Source organism: Pongo abelii, chromosome 1 (genome assembly GCF_028885655.2).
Source record: "Pongo abelii isolate AG06213 chromosome 1, NHGRI_mPonAbe1-v2.0_pri, whole genome shotgun sequence".
NCBI lineage: Eukaryota > Metazoa > Chordata > Mammalia > Primates > Hominidae > Pongo > Pongo abelii.
The window spans coordinates 11,562,883-11,582,072 of NC_071985.2; the positions used below are offsets into that span (position 1 = coordinate 11,562,883).

The 19,190-nt window shown below is 35.8% G+C and overlaps 1 protein-coding gene across 1 annotated transcript in view; it reads right to left on the minus strand.

Annotated features, from left to right (window-relative positions):
* The window catches only part of RYR2 (ryanodine receptor 2), a 786,704-nt gene that overhangs the window by 158,615 nt on the left and 608,899 nt on the right, over positions 1–19,190 (minus strand). The window contains exons 50-56 of the mRNA XM_054561059.1: positions 18,205–18,345; positions 16,646–16,809; positions 14,626–14,704; positions 12,243–12,332; positions 11,348–11,485; positions 5,785–5,862; positions 4,406–4,481 (exon numbers count right to left, since the gene is read on the minus strand). Of these exons, the coding sequence (XP_054417034.1) occupies positions 4,406–4,481; positions 5,785–5,862; positions 11,348–11,485; positions 12,243–12,332; positions 14,626–14,704; positions 16,646–16,809; positions 18,205–18,345 (766 nt within the window). The remainder of the gene's footprint in view (positions 1–4,405; positions 4,482–5,784; positions 5,863–11,347; positions 11,486–12,242; positions 12,333–14,625; positions 14,705–16,645; positions 16,810–18,204; positions 18,346–19,190) is intronic.

A 19,190-nucleotide genomic window follows, 5' to 3' on the forward strand; every position in this document is an offset into this window, starting at 1 on the left:
GCACTAGCCAATGAGAGGAAGCAGCTGTATTCTCTTCTCTGTTCAAAGCCATTCTGAATGTGGAGAGTGGAAATAAATGCTAAATCATACTTAGCTGGATTTAGAAAAGTTATAAAGCATGTTTCAGGGATTATGCTGCATTTGCTGCCCCACAGAGAGAAGAGAAAAAGTCTTAAATATGGAATTTTTATTATATCTCTCAGATCAGAGAGTACTTCACAGTCACATTATTTATAAATATACAAAACCATATGTAGATGTGCTACATTAAAAGTGGATCACTCTTAAGTGTCTAATACTTGACTTTAAACCATGTGGGCAAGTACATTTTAGCAAGAGTCTAGATTTCTAGTATACTTATCCTGATAATACTTACTAAAAGTAGTCTTTCTTCCAGATTTAAAAATTCTAGAAAATATGTAAATTTTAAAAAACTAATAAGGAGAAAAACCTTTCTAAAATTATAAACTATGTAAAAATGTTGGTTAAAATTTTGCAAAAATTATAAAAAATTAAACTGTTTATTTCAGATGTAAAGATCTGATACAAAGAACGCTATTAAAACAGCAGCAAACTGAATAGCATGGTATACCTCACATTTAACATTCGTAAAACATGTATGGTAATATATATTGTGTGGGAGGCTGAACTACCCTGAAATACAACTGCTAAGGGAATTCCAGGAAGAATAATTGAGAATAAATATTGTTCGAATTGTAACAACATAACCCTATGAAATCAGTTTCCAATATAGTTTAGCCAGGAGCTACTGCAACAATCACAAATGTTGGATTAGCCCTACACAATAAATAAGCAAGCAAAGGAGGAAATGTCTGCTTCCCTAGTGCTGGCTTTGACTGAGAGTGCCATCTACAGACATGCAATCGCCCACTGAACTTTAATACCATTAGGTGACACTGTGCTCTCATACATGCAAGGTGGTGGTCAAGAACTACCAAGCTAACAAATACTAACCATAGTAAGGAATTCAGGTACTTCACAGTATATTAATAATATCAAGCACAAACAGTTGTCAGAAGACAATAATAACAAACACTTGTGAACAGCAGAGGGTATAGAATATGTTACTAAGTTTAGTAGAAACCAAATTTGACTTTTGTCCTAATCAAAGATATAATTAAACAGGACACTTTGTAAGGATACTATAATTAACAACAATTTATTATATATTTTCAAATAGCTACAAGAGCAGTTTTTGAACGCTCCCAACACAAAGAAATATAAATGTTTGAGGTGATGGATAGGCTAATTACCCTGATTTGATCATTACACATTGTATACATGTATGCAAATATCCACTGTACCTCATATAGACAATTATGCACCAATTAAAAATAAAAGCAAAAATCTTTTTAAAATCAAGCATCGAATTCCATCACCCTAATTTAATCAACCATCACCTGGTTTGAACTCCATCACTGCATTTAGTCCTAGAGAATGCTATTAATTTGGCAACTTAATTTGTAATCAGTGATTTTGGGGCCACATACCAATAAGTTATTGTGGGGGAACTGGGGAGAGAAAGAGAAAGATGCTTTAAAGAGGTCTATAATTTAAAAATCCTAAGAATGCAAAGTACCCACTAACTCTGAAATTCTTTTCACCCCATTCGACCTTCATTGAACTAGATGGCGAAGGGATCTGAAAGCCTGCCAGGTGACTGAACTAGCACTGTGCCTCTAACTAGCAGTGTGACCACGGACACTTACATTGCTCCTCCACCCTCAACGTTCCCATTTATGATATGGGTGTAGACATGTTGTGCTGAAGGAAATCAGCTACATGGAGAGGTAAATGAATGAGCGGTAATTCTGAGGATATTACCAAACATACCAGCACGGACTCATGAACCCATTCATACTAAAGGGTAAAAAAATGCTTGACACCAGTGGGCTGTCTGTGGCTTAACAGCAGATGACCATGGTACAAAATACTTGAAGTGGTAGTGGGAAAATAACATTTTTTACTAATTTGGGAGCACTAGATCATACTTTTTGGATCTACACTCCTTTATTTCTATTAACTCCTTATGGCATCTGATTTTCCCTCAGACTTTTCTAGATTCCAAAAGAGCACTGAGGATCAGATGACTAAGGCAAGCAAAAGAGGCATTTTTCTCCTGATTTTCCTAAAGCAGATTCATCTTCTCTGCACAGATGCAGGGATGATAAAAGAGAAGAGAACGGGTGAAAACAAAACTGTGCAGCTTTGGCCCTGATTATTTTAGTGTTTCTGACTTCTCATTTCTATTTCTCTCTCTCTCTCTCTCACACACACACACACACACACACACACACACACACACACACACACACACACACCCAGGCACCAAGACATCGGGTGGTGACGGATTCCTCCCACCTACCTCTTATCAGCAGTGGGAGTAGAGCTGGCAGGATGCAACTGCCCACGACTGTTGGCTATAAGGATCCTCCCCACTCTTAATGTCTCTGAGTGAGAAAACAACTTTGAAAAAAAGACACATGTCGTTTCTGCTCTGAAACTGGCCACAGTCTGTAACCTATCTTCTATGCCCAAGACTCATTTCTCTGGTTTGCTAATCTCAATAACCTAAAAGCCAGGATCCAGACTGTATATTTCAACACCTTTCCCACTGGTCTGCCATTTTGGTTCTAAACTAGTTCCTCTTTTAAAATGAGATCCACACGTGCAGTAAGAGAATTAAAGACTGCGAGGAAATTAAAGAGGACTAATTTCCCCCACCTCACCACTTAGTCTGCTGCAACTAGGTTAGTTTCCCAACTACAGAATATAAATTTGAGCCAGTACAAGTTGTATGCAGAAGTATGGATGTGCCATTTACGAGTGGTATGACTTAAAGAAAATATCGATCTGACTCAGAAATTTAAATAATGATGATTTTCTATCGTGCTTATTTAGAAAAACATATAGGTTGAGTAGGTCTAATCTAAAAATCTGAAATCCAAATGTTCCAAAATCAGAAACTTTTTGAATGTCTACATGATGCTCAAAGGAAACACTTATTGGAGCATTTAAGATTTTGGATTTGAGAATTGGGATGCTGAACCAGTAAGTATATGCAAATATTTAAAAAATCTGAAAAAAATCTCAACTTTCAAACAGTTTTGGTTCCAAACATTTTGGATAAGGGATAATCAACTTGTAATAAGATAGCTGCTTATTATTTTTAATTTAACTCTACCACAGTGACTGAAACATAGTTTAAAAAAAGGAACAGATATTTTTTCATGTAATAAGCAGTGATTTTGTTTACCAGTTATGTGGGCAATGCCCTGTCAAGAATTTCACGAAACAAAACTCTATGACTCATTTGCCATCCATCCATTCATCCATGCATCCATGAGCCAAACAATGAATTAATCATTCATTTAACAAACATTTATGGGGTGGTTTTAGAATACAGGCATATTATCCTTGAGCAGCGTTTTGAAATAGGCAATTAAAAATGTGGAATCTTCTCTTTTCCTCTCTGTGACCATTCCTAATTTGTGTTACTCTGTTTCCTAGTGCTTGGTTCCAGGTACCATCCTTTCATATCACAGCTTTACCTTTCACCACGAAATATCCCCACTTCAAAATCTTCTCCCCCTCTACATTTTTACCTAGTCAAATAAATAAAAAGTAGAAGATTTATTGGCACCTATAACTATACAATAAGGATTACAAAAGCAATAAATGTTGTGGCCCTGAGCTCGAAAATAATATATTCCTATTGGGGGAAAGAAAACCATATAGGAAGTCATTAAAGACAGTGCATATGCTCACACACACACACACACACACACACACACACACACACTACATTATAAACAATGTGTGTATAGACTAATGGCAAATAAATAATGTTGAAAGATATCATCAGTGTAGCATACATTGAATTGAAGAAAATATTTATGCAAATAAATTTTTAAAGACTTGAGAAATAACTAAGAGAACATTAGTTCATTTAGTATTTGAATAAAAAAACAGGAAAAGTGCAAGCAGAAGCATGTAAGAGAGAGTAACATAGCTGGACTAGACGAAAGAGGCTGAGATAGGAAATAAAAAGGGGTGATATAGGAGATATTTACATTGGGGAAGACAGTCAGGGAGGGAAGTCTAAGTCATTCATAGAGCAACTCAGATATCAGGATGAGAAGTATAGAAATCTGTAAGCTAAAATGGGTAAAAGAAAGCTGTCAAAATTCTGAGACACAAGAAAATATATACTAGCCACTGGGAAATTACAGCATTTCCAACTTCAATCTGTTATAGGCACATTTAAACCATTGTAATTTTAAAAAGTTATAATAAGCTCTTGTGCTGAAAAGACTACTTCATCCATATACTCATGTAATTGAACTCTGATTATTTTTTAATAAACGTTTTTAGAAAATATTACCTTTGGACTCCAACTCCATTTTCTTTTTCTTTGCCCATATATTATGGTAGTTTTCAGCCATCATTTCTGCCATAGCCTTAAATGAACAAAAATATTTATTATTTCAATAAGTCAAAAAGGATAATATTGCTTTCTAATATGTAATATTAGATACCTTAAAGGAATAACTCATAAAGTATTAGTGCTATGATACGTTTAAAAGATAATCAAACGCTCTTCTTTAGAATCTGAATCCCAGAGAATTGTAAGGATTTGCAATATTGTACAGTAACTAAACAGCAGATGAGAATGGTCATTGTTATTCATAATGTTTGAAGACATTAATTCGATAATGAAACCAAAATAGCTATGGACTTCAGGAAAAAATATTTGTATTTACAAGTTCTTGTTTTAATTTCCAAAGCCTTAAAAATGACCTAAACCTTATTCAACTTGAACATGGAGAATGTTAGATTGACAGTCAAAGATTGGATTTCTAAATCAATCTCTCTCCAAACTAAGTGAGAGATCTTAGACTAGCCAAGTTAATCTTTCCGTGACCTTTTGGGTTTTGATAAGATTACCTCCTAGATTCTTTTTACATTTGATTTTCAAGTTTACTGTGTCATTTTAATACATTCATATGGGAGCAATAACAAATGGCAAACCAAACAATTCAACAATATGTCAATTTTATATTTACGTCCTTGTTTCTCTTGGAACAATACAGTTACCAACAATGTTAATATGTTATTTGAACACCATATTGACCTATTAACTTTATGTCTCAAGGCAATCAATTTTATCTTACTTTCAAATCTGCTATTTTAAAGTAGATTCCTTGGTGACAAAAAAGAACAGATGAGACTATGAATGGAGCAAGCAAATGCAATCAATTTCTCCGGAAAAACTTAAAAGAAGATGGCCCTTGCACCGAGCATTATTAACTATTTACTCTCTTCTCACACACAACTATTTAACATAGAGATTTTTAAATGGCTATTATCTTTAAGGAAAATATATTATATGGCTGAAACACCCTAGAAAAAGTTGTATCAACTTTTTTCTTTTTTCTTTGAGAGGGAGTCTCACTCTGTCACTCAGGCTGGAGTGCAGTGGTGCGATCTCGGCTCACTGCAACCTCTGCCTCCCAGGTCCAAGCGATTCTCCTGCCTCAGCCTCCCAAGTAGCTGGGACTATAGGCACGTGCCACCACACCCAGCTATCAATTTTGATAGTATTAAAAAATTAGAGTATATAATCTATAAATTCCGTGGATCCATTATAGATCGCCACATTCAAACAAACCATGCTGCGAAATATGTTTCACAGGAAAGTATTACATTATGCTTCTTAAAAATTAAACTTGGAGACTATTTTTAAAAGTTAGTAGTACTTACATGCAGGTCTCTAGATAGCGTAACATTGCTCATGTCAATGGCCCGGGGACTGTAACCATGGGCAGCATCTACAGAAACCTAGATCATTTGTGTGAAAAAACAGTGCCTCATTAAAAACCTTGTGAAGAGAGACATAACTTATACTTTAAAAATATGGCACAAATTTCCAAACATAGTGTTTCCTTAGATAAAACTGGCAAGTTTCTATACAAAATGATGTTGTAAACACATCTCGCACGTTAAAATTATATTTGGGTGTCTGAAAATGATTTATGATTGATAATTCTGAAAATTGCCTGTCAGAATTTGATGTATTGTGCAATGAATCCAAAATTCTGAAACATTATCTTATGCAGAAGACCATTACATTTTTGAGTTTCTTACAAATCCAAATTGGCTGCAGTGAAATTTACTCTTCCTCACACAAGCAAGAGTTAATCAAAGACGTTAATATTTACAAATGTCTGGATGGGTCAAATGTTAGGATAAAGTATAACCAACTTTTAAATTATCATAGTATATCATATAGTATTCAGTAATGCACTTGGAAATCCTTGAGGAAGAGACTTCTTTAAATTCTGAATTAAAGCTTTTGAAAAATGAAATATACCTCTTCATCAATTTTAAGGAAGTTTCACTAACCATCCTGGGCACTTACCTCCTTCCACCCAATGGCATATTATGTGAAAGTGTACCACAGAAATGAGCTCTGGTTCCTGCTTATAAATCTAAAACTATATCTTGACATTTTCCATAATTGTGTATATTCTCTCATTAAAAATGCACAAACAAAAAGCAAACTAAAAACAAAATGAAAATATAGCTCATTATCATGCTTGTAAAATAAAAGTGAGTGTAACATATGCTATAACTAATAACAGGCTCATGAGCGATACTTAACTTACGGGTCAGTTTTGACGGCACCCTGGCTTCTGTGCCTTTACCATGAGGACACTGTTCAAACCTTGTTCAAAAAAGGCAAACACCTTGGTGGAATGAATCCAGCTTTCTCTGTACCTCACTTCTGTTTTCTGAGTATCACTCCCTTTTTATCTGTAAACATTATCCAGCTGCATGGCAGCCCCAGACTCTCACTGAACCTGTCCTGGTTTCAGGGACTGCCACTGGTTCTTTGTTCAATTAAACTCTGTTAAATTTAATTTGTCTGAAGTTTTCCTTTTTTTTTTTTGAGACAGAGTCTCATTCTGTCACCAGGCTGGACTGCAGTGGCATGATCTTGACTCACTGTAACCTCTGCCTCCCAGGTTCAAGCGATTCTCCTGCCTCAGCCTCCCGAATAGCTGGGATTACAGGCACGCATCACCGTGACCAGCTAATTTTTGTATTTTTAGTAGAGACGGGGTTTCACCATATTGGCCAGGATGGTCTCGAACTCCTGACCTTGTGATCCACCCGCCTCGGCCTCCCAAAGTGCTGGGATTACAGGCGTGAGCCACCATGCCCGGCCTGAAGTTTTTCTTTTAATAGGCTAAATAGGCCACCAGCCTCAAAGGCTGGTATGAAACTAGGTATTGGATGTAAAATCCTTAGCAAAGTGCCTGACACAAAGAAATGGATCAGGAATTTTAGTAAATGGCTATTCTCATTGTTAGTATACTATCATTATCACTACTACAACCATAACTGCTATCAACACCATAGGTCCCATACAGTTGTAGTGAGGAGTGGGAGAACATATTTGGGAAGTCATAATTTTGCCCACCACAACATATAAAATCAAAGTCATTATTCTCTCCTTGCTGTCCCCAGCACTCCTATGGTCTTTACCTCACCTAACACAGCTATTGATTTGCGGACACAAGCTAGAATCCATGGCAACCATCTCGGGTTACTCCCCTTCATCCATTATCACGTCTATGTACCCACCCAAATCTCCTCTTGAATTGTAGCTCCCATAATTCTCTCATGCTGTGGGGGGTACCCAGTGGGAGATAACTGAATCATGGGGGCATTTTCCTCCATACTGTTCTTGTGGTAGTGAATAAGTCTCACAAGATCTGGTGGTTTCATAAGGGGAAACCCCTCTCACTTGGTTCCTCATTCTTCTCATCTGCCACCATGTGAGATGTGCCTTTTACCTTCCACCATGAGTGTGAGGCCTCCGCAGCCACGTGGAACTGTGAGTCCATTGAACCTCTTTCTTTTGAAATTTGCCCAGTTTCAAGTATGTTGTTTATTTCCCCCATTAGAATGTAAGCTCCTTGACAGCAGAGATTTTTGTCCATTTCGTCACTCATCTATCTGAAAAGCTTAGAACAATGCAGCGTACATAATAGGTGCTCAATAAGTATCTGTTGAAGGAATGAATGCACCATTCCTCTATCCTATCTTGTATTTTAGTTCTAGATAAGAAACACATTTTAAAAGTTTCATTCTAATCTCCCTTCCCCTTCCGGGTTATAAGCTTATTTTTCATTTGTTTTAAATAGTTTTTGTCCTACATGTGCAGTACTGAAAAATGGATACAAGGTAAGAAATTGGAATTTGGGAGTAAACAGTTATTGAAAACCTGTGGGATAGGAGGGGGTCAAAACCCACCCACTTAACCCCTCTCCAATCAGCTTCTTGTAACTTTTATCAGCCCTTATATACTCTATTATATATTCCGTCAAGTTGATACTGGTATTATTCATGCCCTTATGTTTGTCTTACATATGCAAATTATAAAACCCTAAGTGGGCAATAAATTTCCTGAAATCAGGATTCGTGTCTTCCTGTGGTATTCATGGTAAACAAAGGACATTCGTCAGGTTATTGATCCACATAAAGATAATAAGGACAAAAATTATGGCTCACCTATATTGAAATATATGCCAGTTACTCTTTTAAGTGATTGATAAGCATCATAACCAGAACACTTACAACATTCTTTCAAAGCCGATGCTCATACCAGCTTCATTTTAAAAATGAGAAAACTGCAGCATAGAGAGGTTAACCAGTTTACCCAAGCTCACAATACCAGCTAGGTACTCATGGGTGAGACCAGAATGTCAACCCAGGCTTGGCCGTGCCAGATACTGCCATTAACCATGGGCCACTGGTGTGTCCCTGAGGGAGTGCCAAGCCCCAGTGAAAAACAGCTGAGGAATTCAGGCTCAGAATCACATCTACGCACGATCTTCACTCATCCATTGGTATTCCTTACATAAAACGATGCTATAAAAAGTGTTCCTTTAGTCAGAAGAGTTTATCCATGGGATAAAATTGCTTTATAATCACATAGGAAATCAGTAACATAAAAAAAGACAAAGAAGTTTAACAAGATGATAGTTGAAAAAGAAAACGCTATAAGGTAAGTAATGGAGAAATGACAATCTATGTGAACATTTCAAATAATCTTGGTTTATGCTTAAAGAACCTTTGGGCGAAAATAATGGCAAGAGTTATAAATAGACTTGTGGCCTTTGGTATATATTGCTCCACATTTCTGAAGCTTATAGAAATATTCTTTCTTTCCCACCTACAGGCCAAAGTGCTGCAAACACAAATATACTCTTTCATTTACCACTAATGAGATGCTCTCAATAAATGCTCTCCACAGAAATGCTGACATAACAATAGTAACAATAAGAATTCACATTTAATGAGGCAAACGGAGATCAAGTATCCAAAGGTACATTTTTAGAAAGTAGCACTACCAGAATTTGAGCCCAAGTGGTGAAATTCCATAGCCCTTCCTCTATCTCATAAACTGTGCCTCTGGCACAAGCATCACCTAATATTTTGAAATCACATACGAGATTTAAGAATGAATCTCAAAAATCACATGTCACTGTAAAAATCACTAAGACATGAGAGATGGTTCCACGGGTTAATAGGGTCTATTAAGGGCTTACTATTAGAACAAAAAGGAGAAAGAGAAAGAGGAGTGATATAAAATATATACGATTTTAAATTAGAGTACATAATTTTTGCTATTAAGGGCAGTGGGAGAATCTACCTTATTTTTCATGAAGCCTAAAGTCACCTCCATTTGTAGTAATTTCTTATTTCTTATCTACCTTACAGAATAATTTTTTAAAAAATCATCCCTTTCTCTACACTGTGTAGTGCCTTATACATACCACTAGTCCCACCCTTACCATACCATGTTGTAGTAGATTTAACTTGACCTTATCTAACACTATTTTATGACTTTTAGGATTAGAATTGTCTCGCTATCTTTGTATTCTTATTACCTAGTATGCAGTTTGTGCTCAGCATTTGTTGAAACAGATTAAAATAAAAGCTAATCTACTTAGAAAACTACATGGACAAAAAAATAGATAAAATACACTTTTACAGCTTCCATCCATATATGATACATCCCAAAGACAACCGAATGTAAAATATGCCCAAATCAGAACTCAATTTATTTAAAAGTATATTTCAAATATGGAGCATGTGAAGCACATGCTGTTAAGACTCTCATTTTTTTTCAAAAATGATATTTGTGTAAATAGCAATAACAAACAATATCTGGTGTAAACCACATACATAGTGAGCTGAGGGGTCAGGAGAAGAATAATGACAGATTTAGCTCCCAGGAGAAATGAGGGGGTCAAAGGTAAGCAGCTCACATGACCTTGTGACTAAATGTTAACGGGTGGTGTTTGGTTTCCTCTCTGAACTCTAGCTTTTCCACATCAAGGCTGTGCCTTACTCTTGCCACCTTGAGCACCAAAGACCTATGGGTAGAGCCTTGCTTGTTGGTCGAACTCCCTTGACATGGTCCAGCAGCAACATCTTCTGTGAATTCTTGCTCTGCCTGTGTGGCTGTATACCTTCCCTCTGCAGACAGGAGCACCCTTGTGCCTTCTAGATCTGGATCATGACTGTCTGAACACCCTACTCTTTCCTAAGAATCAACCCTCAGATCCCACTGGAAATGAGAAGAAAGCTCTACAGACAAACTAGCTGTAGCAAATGAACATGATGTACTGTTTTCATTAGGAAAACTTTAGGACCTTACAACTGGTTACTTCTTCTTCTTCTTCTCTTAAATTTTTTATTATACTTTAAGTTCTGGGGTACATGTGCAGAACATGCAGGTTTGTTACATAGGTATACACGGGCCATAGTGGTTTGCTGCACCCATCAACCCGTCATCTACATTAGGTATTTCTCTTAATGCTATCCCTCCCCTAGCCCCCCAACCCCTGACAGGCTCTGTTGTGTGATATTTCCCTCCCTGTGTCCATGTGTTCTCATTGTTCAACTCCCACTTATGAGTGAGAACATGCAGTGTTTGGTTTTCTGTTCCTGTGTTAGTTTGCTGAGAATGTTGGTTTCCAGCTTCATCCATGTCCTACAACTGGTTACTTCTTCTATACTAGTCAGGAAAAGGAAGGCTTGTACATAAAGTCCAGTAACTTAATCATCATTTAACCTCCCTTGAAACTAAAAAAAAATATATATATATGTAGCTTTTTTCTCTCCCTTCTAAATTTTGTGACTCTTCAGAATTTTCAGATTATTTTTCAGAAAAACCCAATAATTAAATTTAAAAGATTATTTAATCCATAACATAAACAGTTGATTCATCACCGTGATGAATTCTTACCTGGCTTGTCTGAGAAATACGACGAGTCCGGTTGTAAAGGGCCATGCTGTCTCCCTCCCGAGTTCTTTCAATTCTCCAGCCCCAAGCCAGCATAGTTTTTAAAGATTCTTTGATTGGCCAGCGATAAATTTCTTTTTCCTAGAGAAGAAAAAACAAAAAACAACAGATATATTATGAATGTAAATAAAAATGTTAAGTAACGCTTTGCTCTAAAATAGACTGCCTTCACTTTTTAAAAATTTGATGAGCATAGCTTATTTAAAAATAAAAAAAGGAAAGTAAAATTCTAAAAAGCAGAGTGTGAGCAGAGATCTAGTTTTACTAATGTTAGTAAGAGGGATCCTCGCTTTGTTCATTATATAGCACCAAGGTCAATTTCCTTTAGCAACCCGGTTCCTAGGACCTTACACAGAAACTAGAAAGGAGAGACACAGAAAAAAGGGACAGCTTATGTAATATACATGTGACTCACAGTGAAGTGAAATCCTTTTCACTTCATTTGCCAAGATACTCATTTTTTCCCAAAGAAGTAAAATATATGAAAATCTATACATAATAAGCACATTATTACTTTGTCATCACTCATTAAGAAACTCTTAAGCATGATAAGATTTTTTTAAAGTACTTAAAAATATGCAAGAGGAATAAAAACCAAAAAGGAAAAGAAAAATGTTAAGGAGAGAAGAGAATAAACACAGAAAGGCTGACAGAAAATAAGAATGGAGAGGAAAAGACAAAATATAAGAAGGTTTTTTTTTTTTTAAATGGGACCTTTGGAAGAAAAAATGCCTAATTTAAAATAAAGAAGACATTTTAATATAAAAAATATAACAAAAAAACACATTTTCCAAAAGAATAAAAACTTTACAAACTAAAACAAACAAAAAATCCTCACCTTTTCAGACAATAGCTTATATGGCTTCATTAATGGCTGAACCTTAGAAGAGTCTGAATATATTTCTCCATAAATCCATCCATTTGCCAACTTAAAAAAAGGCAAACATTAAAAATTGTTTTACATGTGTTAATTTTAGAGATTGTAGATATGCAGGTGTTTAAGTGCACGTTTGATAAAATAAACCTAAAATGAACTAAGAAGGGTTAAGATTGAAATCTTATCCAGCATAAATCACTATAAAGATATTCATCCTAATCAATGTTATTTTCTTTTATTTTAAATTTCAGATTCAGGGAGTAAATGTGCAGTTTTGTTACATGGATATATTGCATGATGTATTTTCAGTAATCATCTGGAACAAGTCTTTTATCTAGAGATTAGAAGCACTTGATCTTCCCTAAACAGACCAAGGTCTTATAATAGTGCCGATAAGCATTCCCACAGGAGGAGGCTAGAGGAACGCATGGTCCCAAGGATATTTATTCTGACCCATCTTGGGACCCCACCTATGAAGTATAAATACAAAACATGCATTTTAGGCCGGGCGCGGTGGCTCACGCCTGTAATCCCAGCACTTTGGGGGGCCGAGGCGGCGGATCACGAGGTCAGGAGATTGAGACCATCCTGGCTAACACAGTGAAACCCCATCTCTACTAAAAATACAAAAAATGAGCCGGGCGTGGTGGCGGGCGCCTGTAGTCCCAGCTACTCGGGAGGCTGAGGCAGAAGAATGGCGGGAACCCGGGAGGCGGAGCTTGCAGCGAGCCGCAATCGCGGAGATTGCAGCACTACAGTCCAGCCTGGGCGACAGAGCGAGACTCCGTCTCAAAACAAAAAAACAAACAAAAAAAACCAAAAAAAAACCATGCATTTTAAATAGGAAACTAGAGTATGTATCTCAACGTCTTCTCTGAATAATGCCACCTGTTTTACCCATTCTTTCATCAAATTTTCTCTCAACATATTCATTCCATATTATTTTGCCCATCTGTGCATATCACCATTTCCCTATATCATTTCTTGTCTGCCTACAGAATCTGAGTAATCAGACTGGAAAACCTTCTTGTAATATTCCTCTCCATCACCAACTCCACCCACTCAGTACTTAGCAGAGTTTTTATATAAGATAGATCCTTACTGACTTACCTAGTAAATCAATTACTGAATGAAGAACCAGATACTTATCAAAACCAAAAAAGAGTTTCTTAGAGGGACTGAAAGACTGGCTGGCCAGGGCACAGTTTGAAACTCAATATGGCATCTCCAGCATGATGATCTTTATTTGTTACGTAGCATACACAACCTCTGGAAGCAACCTTTGGTGTCTGATTTTCATTTCACCAAATCAATATATAAGTATTTTAGTTCTTGAACTATCTCAACTCAACTCCTCTGACGAACCTACTTTATCCTCTGTCAAGTTTAGACTAAGCTCAACTTAAACGTGAACCTGTAGGCATAAGATTTCCTTTAGAAAATCTCATAATATGTAGAAATCATCTCATAGACGCAGCTACTTTAGTTTTCTCATTTCTGTTGTTTTTCTTGAAAACACACAAAAAAGTCACATGGCCGATGTAATCTACTTTTAGTAAACTGCAGATCTAGTAAGAAATACAGCAGAAGAACAGAAAAGGTAAATAATTGTTAAATCCTGATTAAGACTTTTCAAGATTTTATCTGATATAGAACTACATATAAAACCTGGCCAGGCATGGTGGCTTATGCCTGTAATCTCAGCAGTTTGGGAGGCTGAGGCTGGCTGAACAACTGCTTGAGGCCAACAACAGTTGGAGACCAGCCTGGGCAACATAGCAAGATCTCATCTCTATAAAAAATATTAACAATTAGCCAGGTATGGTGGTGTGCACCTGTAGTCCCAACTACTCAGGTGGTTGAGGCAGGAGGATTGCTTGAGCCCAGTAGTTCCAGGCTGCAGTGAAGTATGATCACACCACTGCACTCCAGCCTAGGCAGCAGAGCAGGACTCAAAAAATAAACCAAAAAAACCTACATATAAAACCAAAGTTTCCCTAAAAGGTGAATTCCGAACCCGGAGTCATCATTTCCTCCTGAAGCTGTTGGTGATTGTTGCTTTTTACTCTGATAAACAATATATGCTATAGAAACTATATTTATATTTAATGAATAGATCTTTTGAAAGCTTGAAATAGTGCTTATTCATAAGGATATCATATTTGTGTTAATGATAGAGCTAGCTAAATATTACATTTTTATATAAGCTAATCGTAATTAAGTATTTTTTCCTAATTTAGATCAAGTTCTCATTTTAAAACAGAAAATTGTCATGGTCAGAAATATTTGAACAGTGACCAGTCATTAATAATGACTACTGAATTAGAATGTAACATCTTTTTACCTTGTCCATTGACCATTTGTCATGGGAGTGTTCTGCATATTTGTTAATGAAGTATTCCAACTTCTCAGGAATTGTAATACTATGAGAAAAGTAACGACAAAAGAGCTTGATTTTCACAGAATTTACAGGAAATCATATTAATAGTTTACTCACAGCTTATGAATGCTTATATCTCATTCAATTTTAACTGTTAAACACTGCTTTTTTTTAGAATTACATTTTTCTATTTTCAGAACAATATAAGAAAAGTTGAGCAGATAATGTTCTATCTGCTCATCTTATATTGATTCATATTTTATGTGCTAACAACAAATTACATATCATAAAACTATAATAACAATTATTATTAAAGATATAAATTGAAATAATTAAAATACATTCAAAGATTAGGACAATAGATTACACAAAAAAGAAAAAACAAGCACTAAATTTAGTAGTGATGTGTTAAAATTTTTAAATATACATGGTCCACAAATAACACTGTAAATGTTACTGGTATTAACTATAGGGAAAATAATTAACTCCTGCTTTTTGATAATATTTAGTCTTGACTCCTTTTGTGTTTAAATGAATATTTAATTCCTTGATGTTGAGGACATGCAAATGATGACCAAGTCTGATGATAAATCTAAGGCTTAAAATGTATCTATGAATGGAAAATTAAATATATATACATAATTCTATTCATTAATGAATATATCTTATTAAAGTATTAACTTTGAGAATACAGTTCTACATAAAATCTAGTATAAGATGGTTTGCTGTTGTTTTCCAGCAGTTAACAGTAATTGAACTAAAAGACATACACATACTTAAGAAGCAATATATAAAAAATCGTAATCGTCTAGAAATCATTGATATCACCACGTAAACCTGCATCTGTTAAGAAGTCCCCAAAGGGGCAAGCCTAGGTAAATTAATATCCATGCCCACACTTATTAATGAATAGGATTTAATCAACCAACACCAAAACCGTGACATTGTTCTGCTATTTAAAAATCTCAGATCATATGTTAGCAAACCACAAACTTACCCATGTAGGAATGTGAACATGTGATATTTTGGTTTACTTACTTCGGAAGAGATACAAAAGATCAATCACATAAGCCAAATACTGGGGGAGGGGGAAAGGGTCTTTTCTCACAGGACTGTCATCAAAGACCAAACATGCAAATTTAAGGCATTATCAAACTAATGGCATACCACTCAGGTTGAAATTCTGATCTGGTTATGGAAGCTAAATCAGCTGGGGGCCACTCAGAAGCCTCAAAGTTGAACTCCCAAGCAAATTCAGAAGCCGTGGATAATAACTACCAAGTGTCTACCTTGCTAAAACTGATCTTGTTGAGTCACCATGCAATCAGTAAGATAAGGTGGCATGAAGAGGCAGCTTTCCTTGCACATGGAGAACCATGGTCCTACTTAAAAACAGTAACAACAACAACAAAATGCTCAGACGTTGAACACCTGAAGTTCTCAAACATCCTATTTGTAGAACAATTTGAATTTTCCATAAAAATTCTCATTCAATATTCCCTTCCATCTCGTGCTGCGTTTTATCATGCTGAACATCAGCTGTTAACCCTGGGCCTTGCTGAGATGTAGTGATGGGTGAAGGGATTCCCTTGCTACTCACAGAAACAGCTTTGCAGTGCATGCTGGGAACATCCTAAGTAAAAGATGTTATATAGAGGTTGATTGTAGTTACTAATAAACATTTAGGGTAATTTTTCAACTAAAAATAGAACTGACATATTTTCTTAATTCTATTATAGATATTACATATACAGAGTCTTGATTGTGTTAAGAGTATCCTAAAAGGTACTTCTTATCTATTTCTGATATTAGTATAATCATTATTATTATTACTATCATTTTATAAATTACAGGGACCCCTATTAAAAGGATACCAATTCAAAGGGGGCATGTATTAGAGAAAGTTCACTTTAGTACCTTATTCAATTTCAGACTTCACACATCATTTACAATAAAAATCTGCTGCAATAGAAAGAGTCCATACTTTGAGGTATCAACAGGTTGTGGGTTAAAGTTCCCTTCAGAATCCATTGATGACTGTTTTTCCATCATACTGACATAATTTGACTCCATGTAGTCTGGAGGCAAAGCTCCCGCAACTGCACTCAGGCAAGGCAGTGCCAGTTTGAAAAGTTCTTGTTCATATTTCTGGGAAAAATGGAGGACCAAAAAAAAAAATTACTATATGGCAAAAGTTGTCAGCATGATCATCCGGGCTGACAGAAGGTTGCAGAAGAAAATCTGAATTACCCTGGACTAACTGAACTCTCTGATAATTCTTTTTCTAGAAAATGAAACACAGGGCCTAAAACCCCAATCAAACAAAAAAGAAGCTGCAGCTAGATTTACTGAAGTTTCAGCTTAAGAAGAAGAATATCTTTGACTCTCCAACACACTGGAAATGAAGTAAACTTTAATATTGTCAATGTGTAAAATATCGTTAAGAGATAAACGTAATTTCAGTCAATAGTGACTACATTCCTTATAGTTAGTTATAGATAATTCCTGTACATTATAATGACTACATATAAAAAAACATAAAGTATAACATTCTAGAGAGTGAGAAATTTTAACTGATCCATGTTGCATTATAAAGGTTTGAAAAATAAAATTCTGAGCTGGAAAAGAAATTCTATAGAAAGTATGCATGATAAAAATTTATAGGAAGAGGTATTTGTATATTAATGACAGTCATTTATATTTATAGATTTTCTAAAAAATAATAGTAATAATTTAAATTATTTCACTTTAAATGTTCAATGTTAAATAAATGTTGTAAATGATTCTAATAAATACTTACACATTATTTTAAAAGGACTCAGTTTACCAAAGGAAATTCAGTAAGAAAAAGCATTAAAGTGTTGCTACCAAATGTAATTGCAGACAAATTTTCTTCTATTATGTAGCAAATTTGTGGTTGTACTACTCCAATCATCTAATAATGTCAATCTGGGAATTGAAACTAATTTTGATTAATTTAAGCATGAACATACAAAACTTGTTGTTCTGCCTTTTCTCTAAGATCAACACCTGCCAGTCATCTGAAAACATATGAACTATTCATTATAAACTTTGCAACTATAAGGGAATGCCACATATGCAATGCAACATTGAGTGAAGGTATCTAAATCTCCATGGCAGCAAAGCTGGAGACTTTAGCAGGGCACTGGGATATTACAATTACATAAGATTTCATGTTTTGTATTTTTGTATTGGATATAATTTCTTTGGTCTTTATAAGATTGGAGATGGGACTAGGGAGAGTTAGAGTCCAAATGCACCAGAAACTTACCAACTTGTGCATAATTTCCTGAAGTGCTTAGCCATTTTATATTCAGAAACAGTGCTATGATCACAAGGAAAATGCTACCACAATGATTAAGTAAATATAAATTGCATTTTCAACATTTGTTATGAAGTTGAGAAAAGAGAAAAAATCAAGCCATATGTGTCTTGGTTAGCAAAGATAGTACTATCTTACTAAGAATGTGTGGCTTTATACCATTTTATTGATACAAACAAACCCACAAAACATTAAATTACCTTTTGAGACAGGGCATCAAAAATGCCCCAGAACAACTTTCTTGATAAATGAAGTTCTTCTTCTGAGGCAGCACCAAAGTTTCCCCACCCTCCAGGCAGGCAGTAATATTTCCAGCATCTTTCATAATGATTTGTCAGCAGCTATGTGGGAAAACAGTTATAAAAGCAATGAGCTATCAAAACTTTTATATTGTTTTTTTTCACTTCTCCTCATATCACACTCTAATGCTACATTATAAGGTCACCTGAAGTGAAATTGCTCAATCCCATATAAATTATCTTGGAGAATACTATCACCGTGTATACTACATGTGATGGTTAATACTGAGGGTCAACTTGATTGGATTGAAGGATGCAAAGTATTGTTCCTGGGTGTGTCTGTGAGGGTGTTGCCAAAGGAGATTAACATTTGAGTCAGTGGACAGGGAGAGACAGACTCACCCTCAGTCTAGGTGGGCACCATCTAATCAGCTGCCAGCACAGCTAGGATAAAAGCAGGCAGAAGAACCTGACTTGCTGAATCTTCTGGCCGTTATCATTCTCCCGTGCTGGGTGCTTCCTGCCCTTGAACATCAGACTCCAAGTTCTTCAGCTTTTAGACTCTTGGATTTACACTAGTGCTTTGCCAGGGGCTCTTGGGCCTTTGGCCACAGACTGAAGGCTGCACTGTTGGCTTCACTACTTTTGAGGTTTGGGACTTGAATTGGCTTCCTTGCCCCTCAGCTTGCAGACAGGCTATTGTGGGACTTCACCTGGTGATCATGTGAGTCAATACTCCTTAATAAACTCCCCTTCATATATACATCTATCCTATTAGTTCTGTCCCTCTAGAGAACCCCGGCTAATACACTATGTCTCTTTCAAATTTAACACTGATTGCAATATGAGAACCAAATGCCCAATTTTACAAATAACTATATCTTGAACAGCATTCTTTATGAGGTTGTTTGGATGTCTATGTATCCCTGAGATCTACGTTAATCATT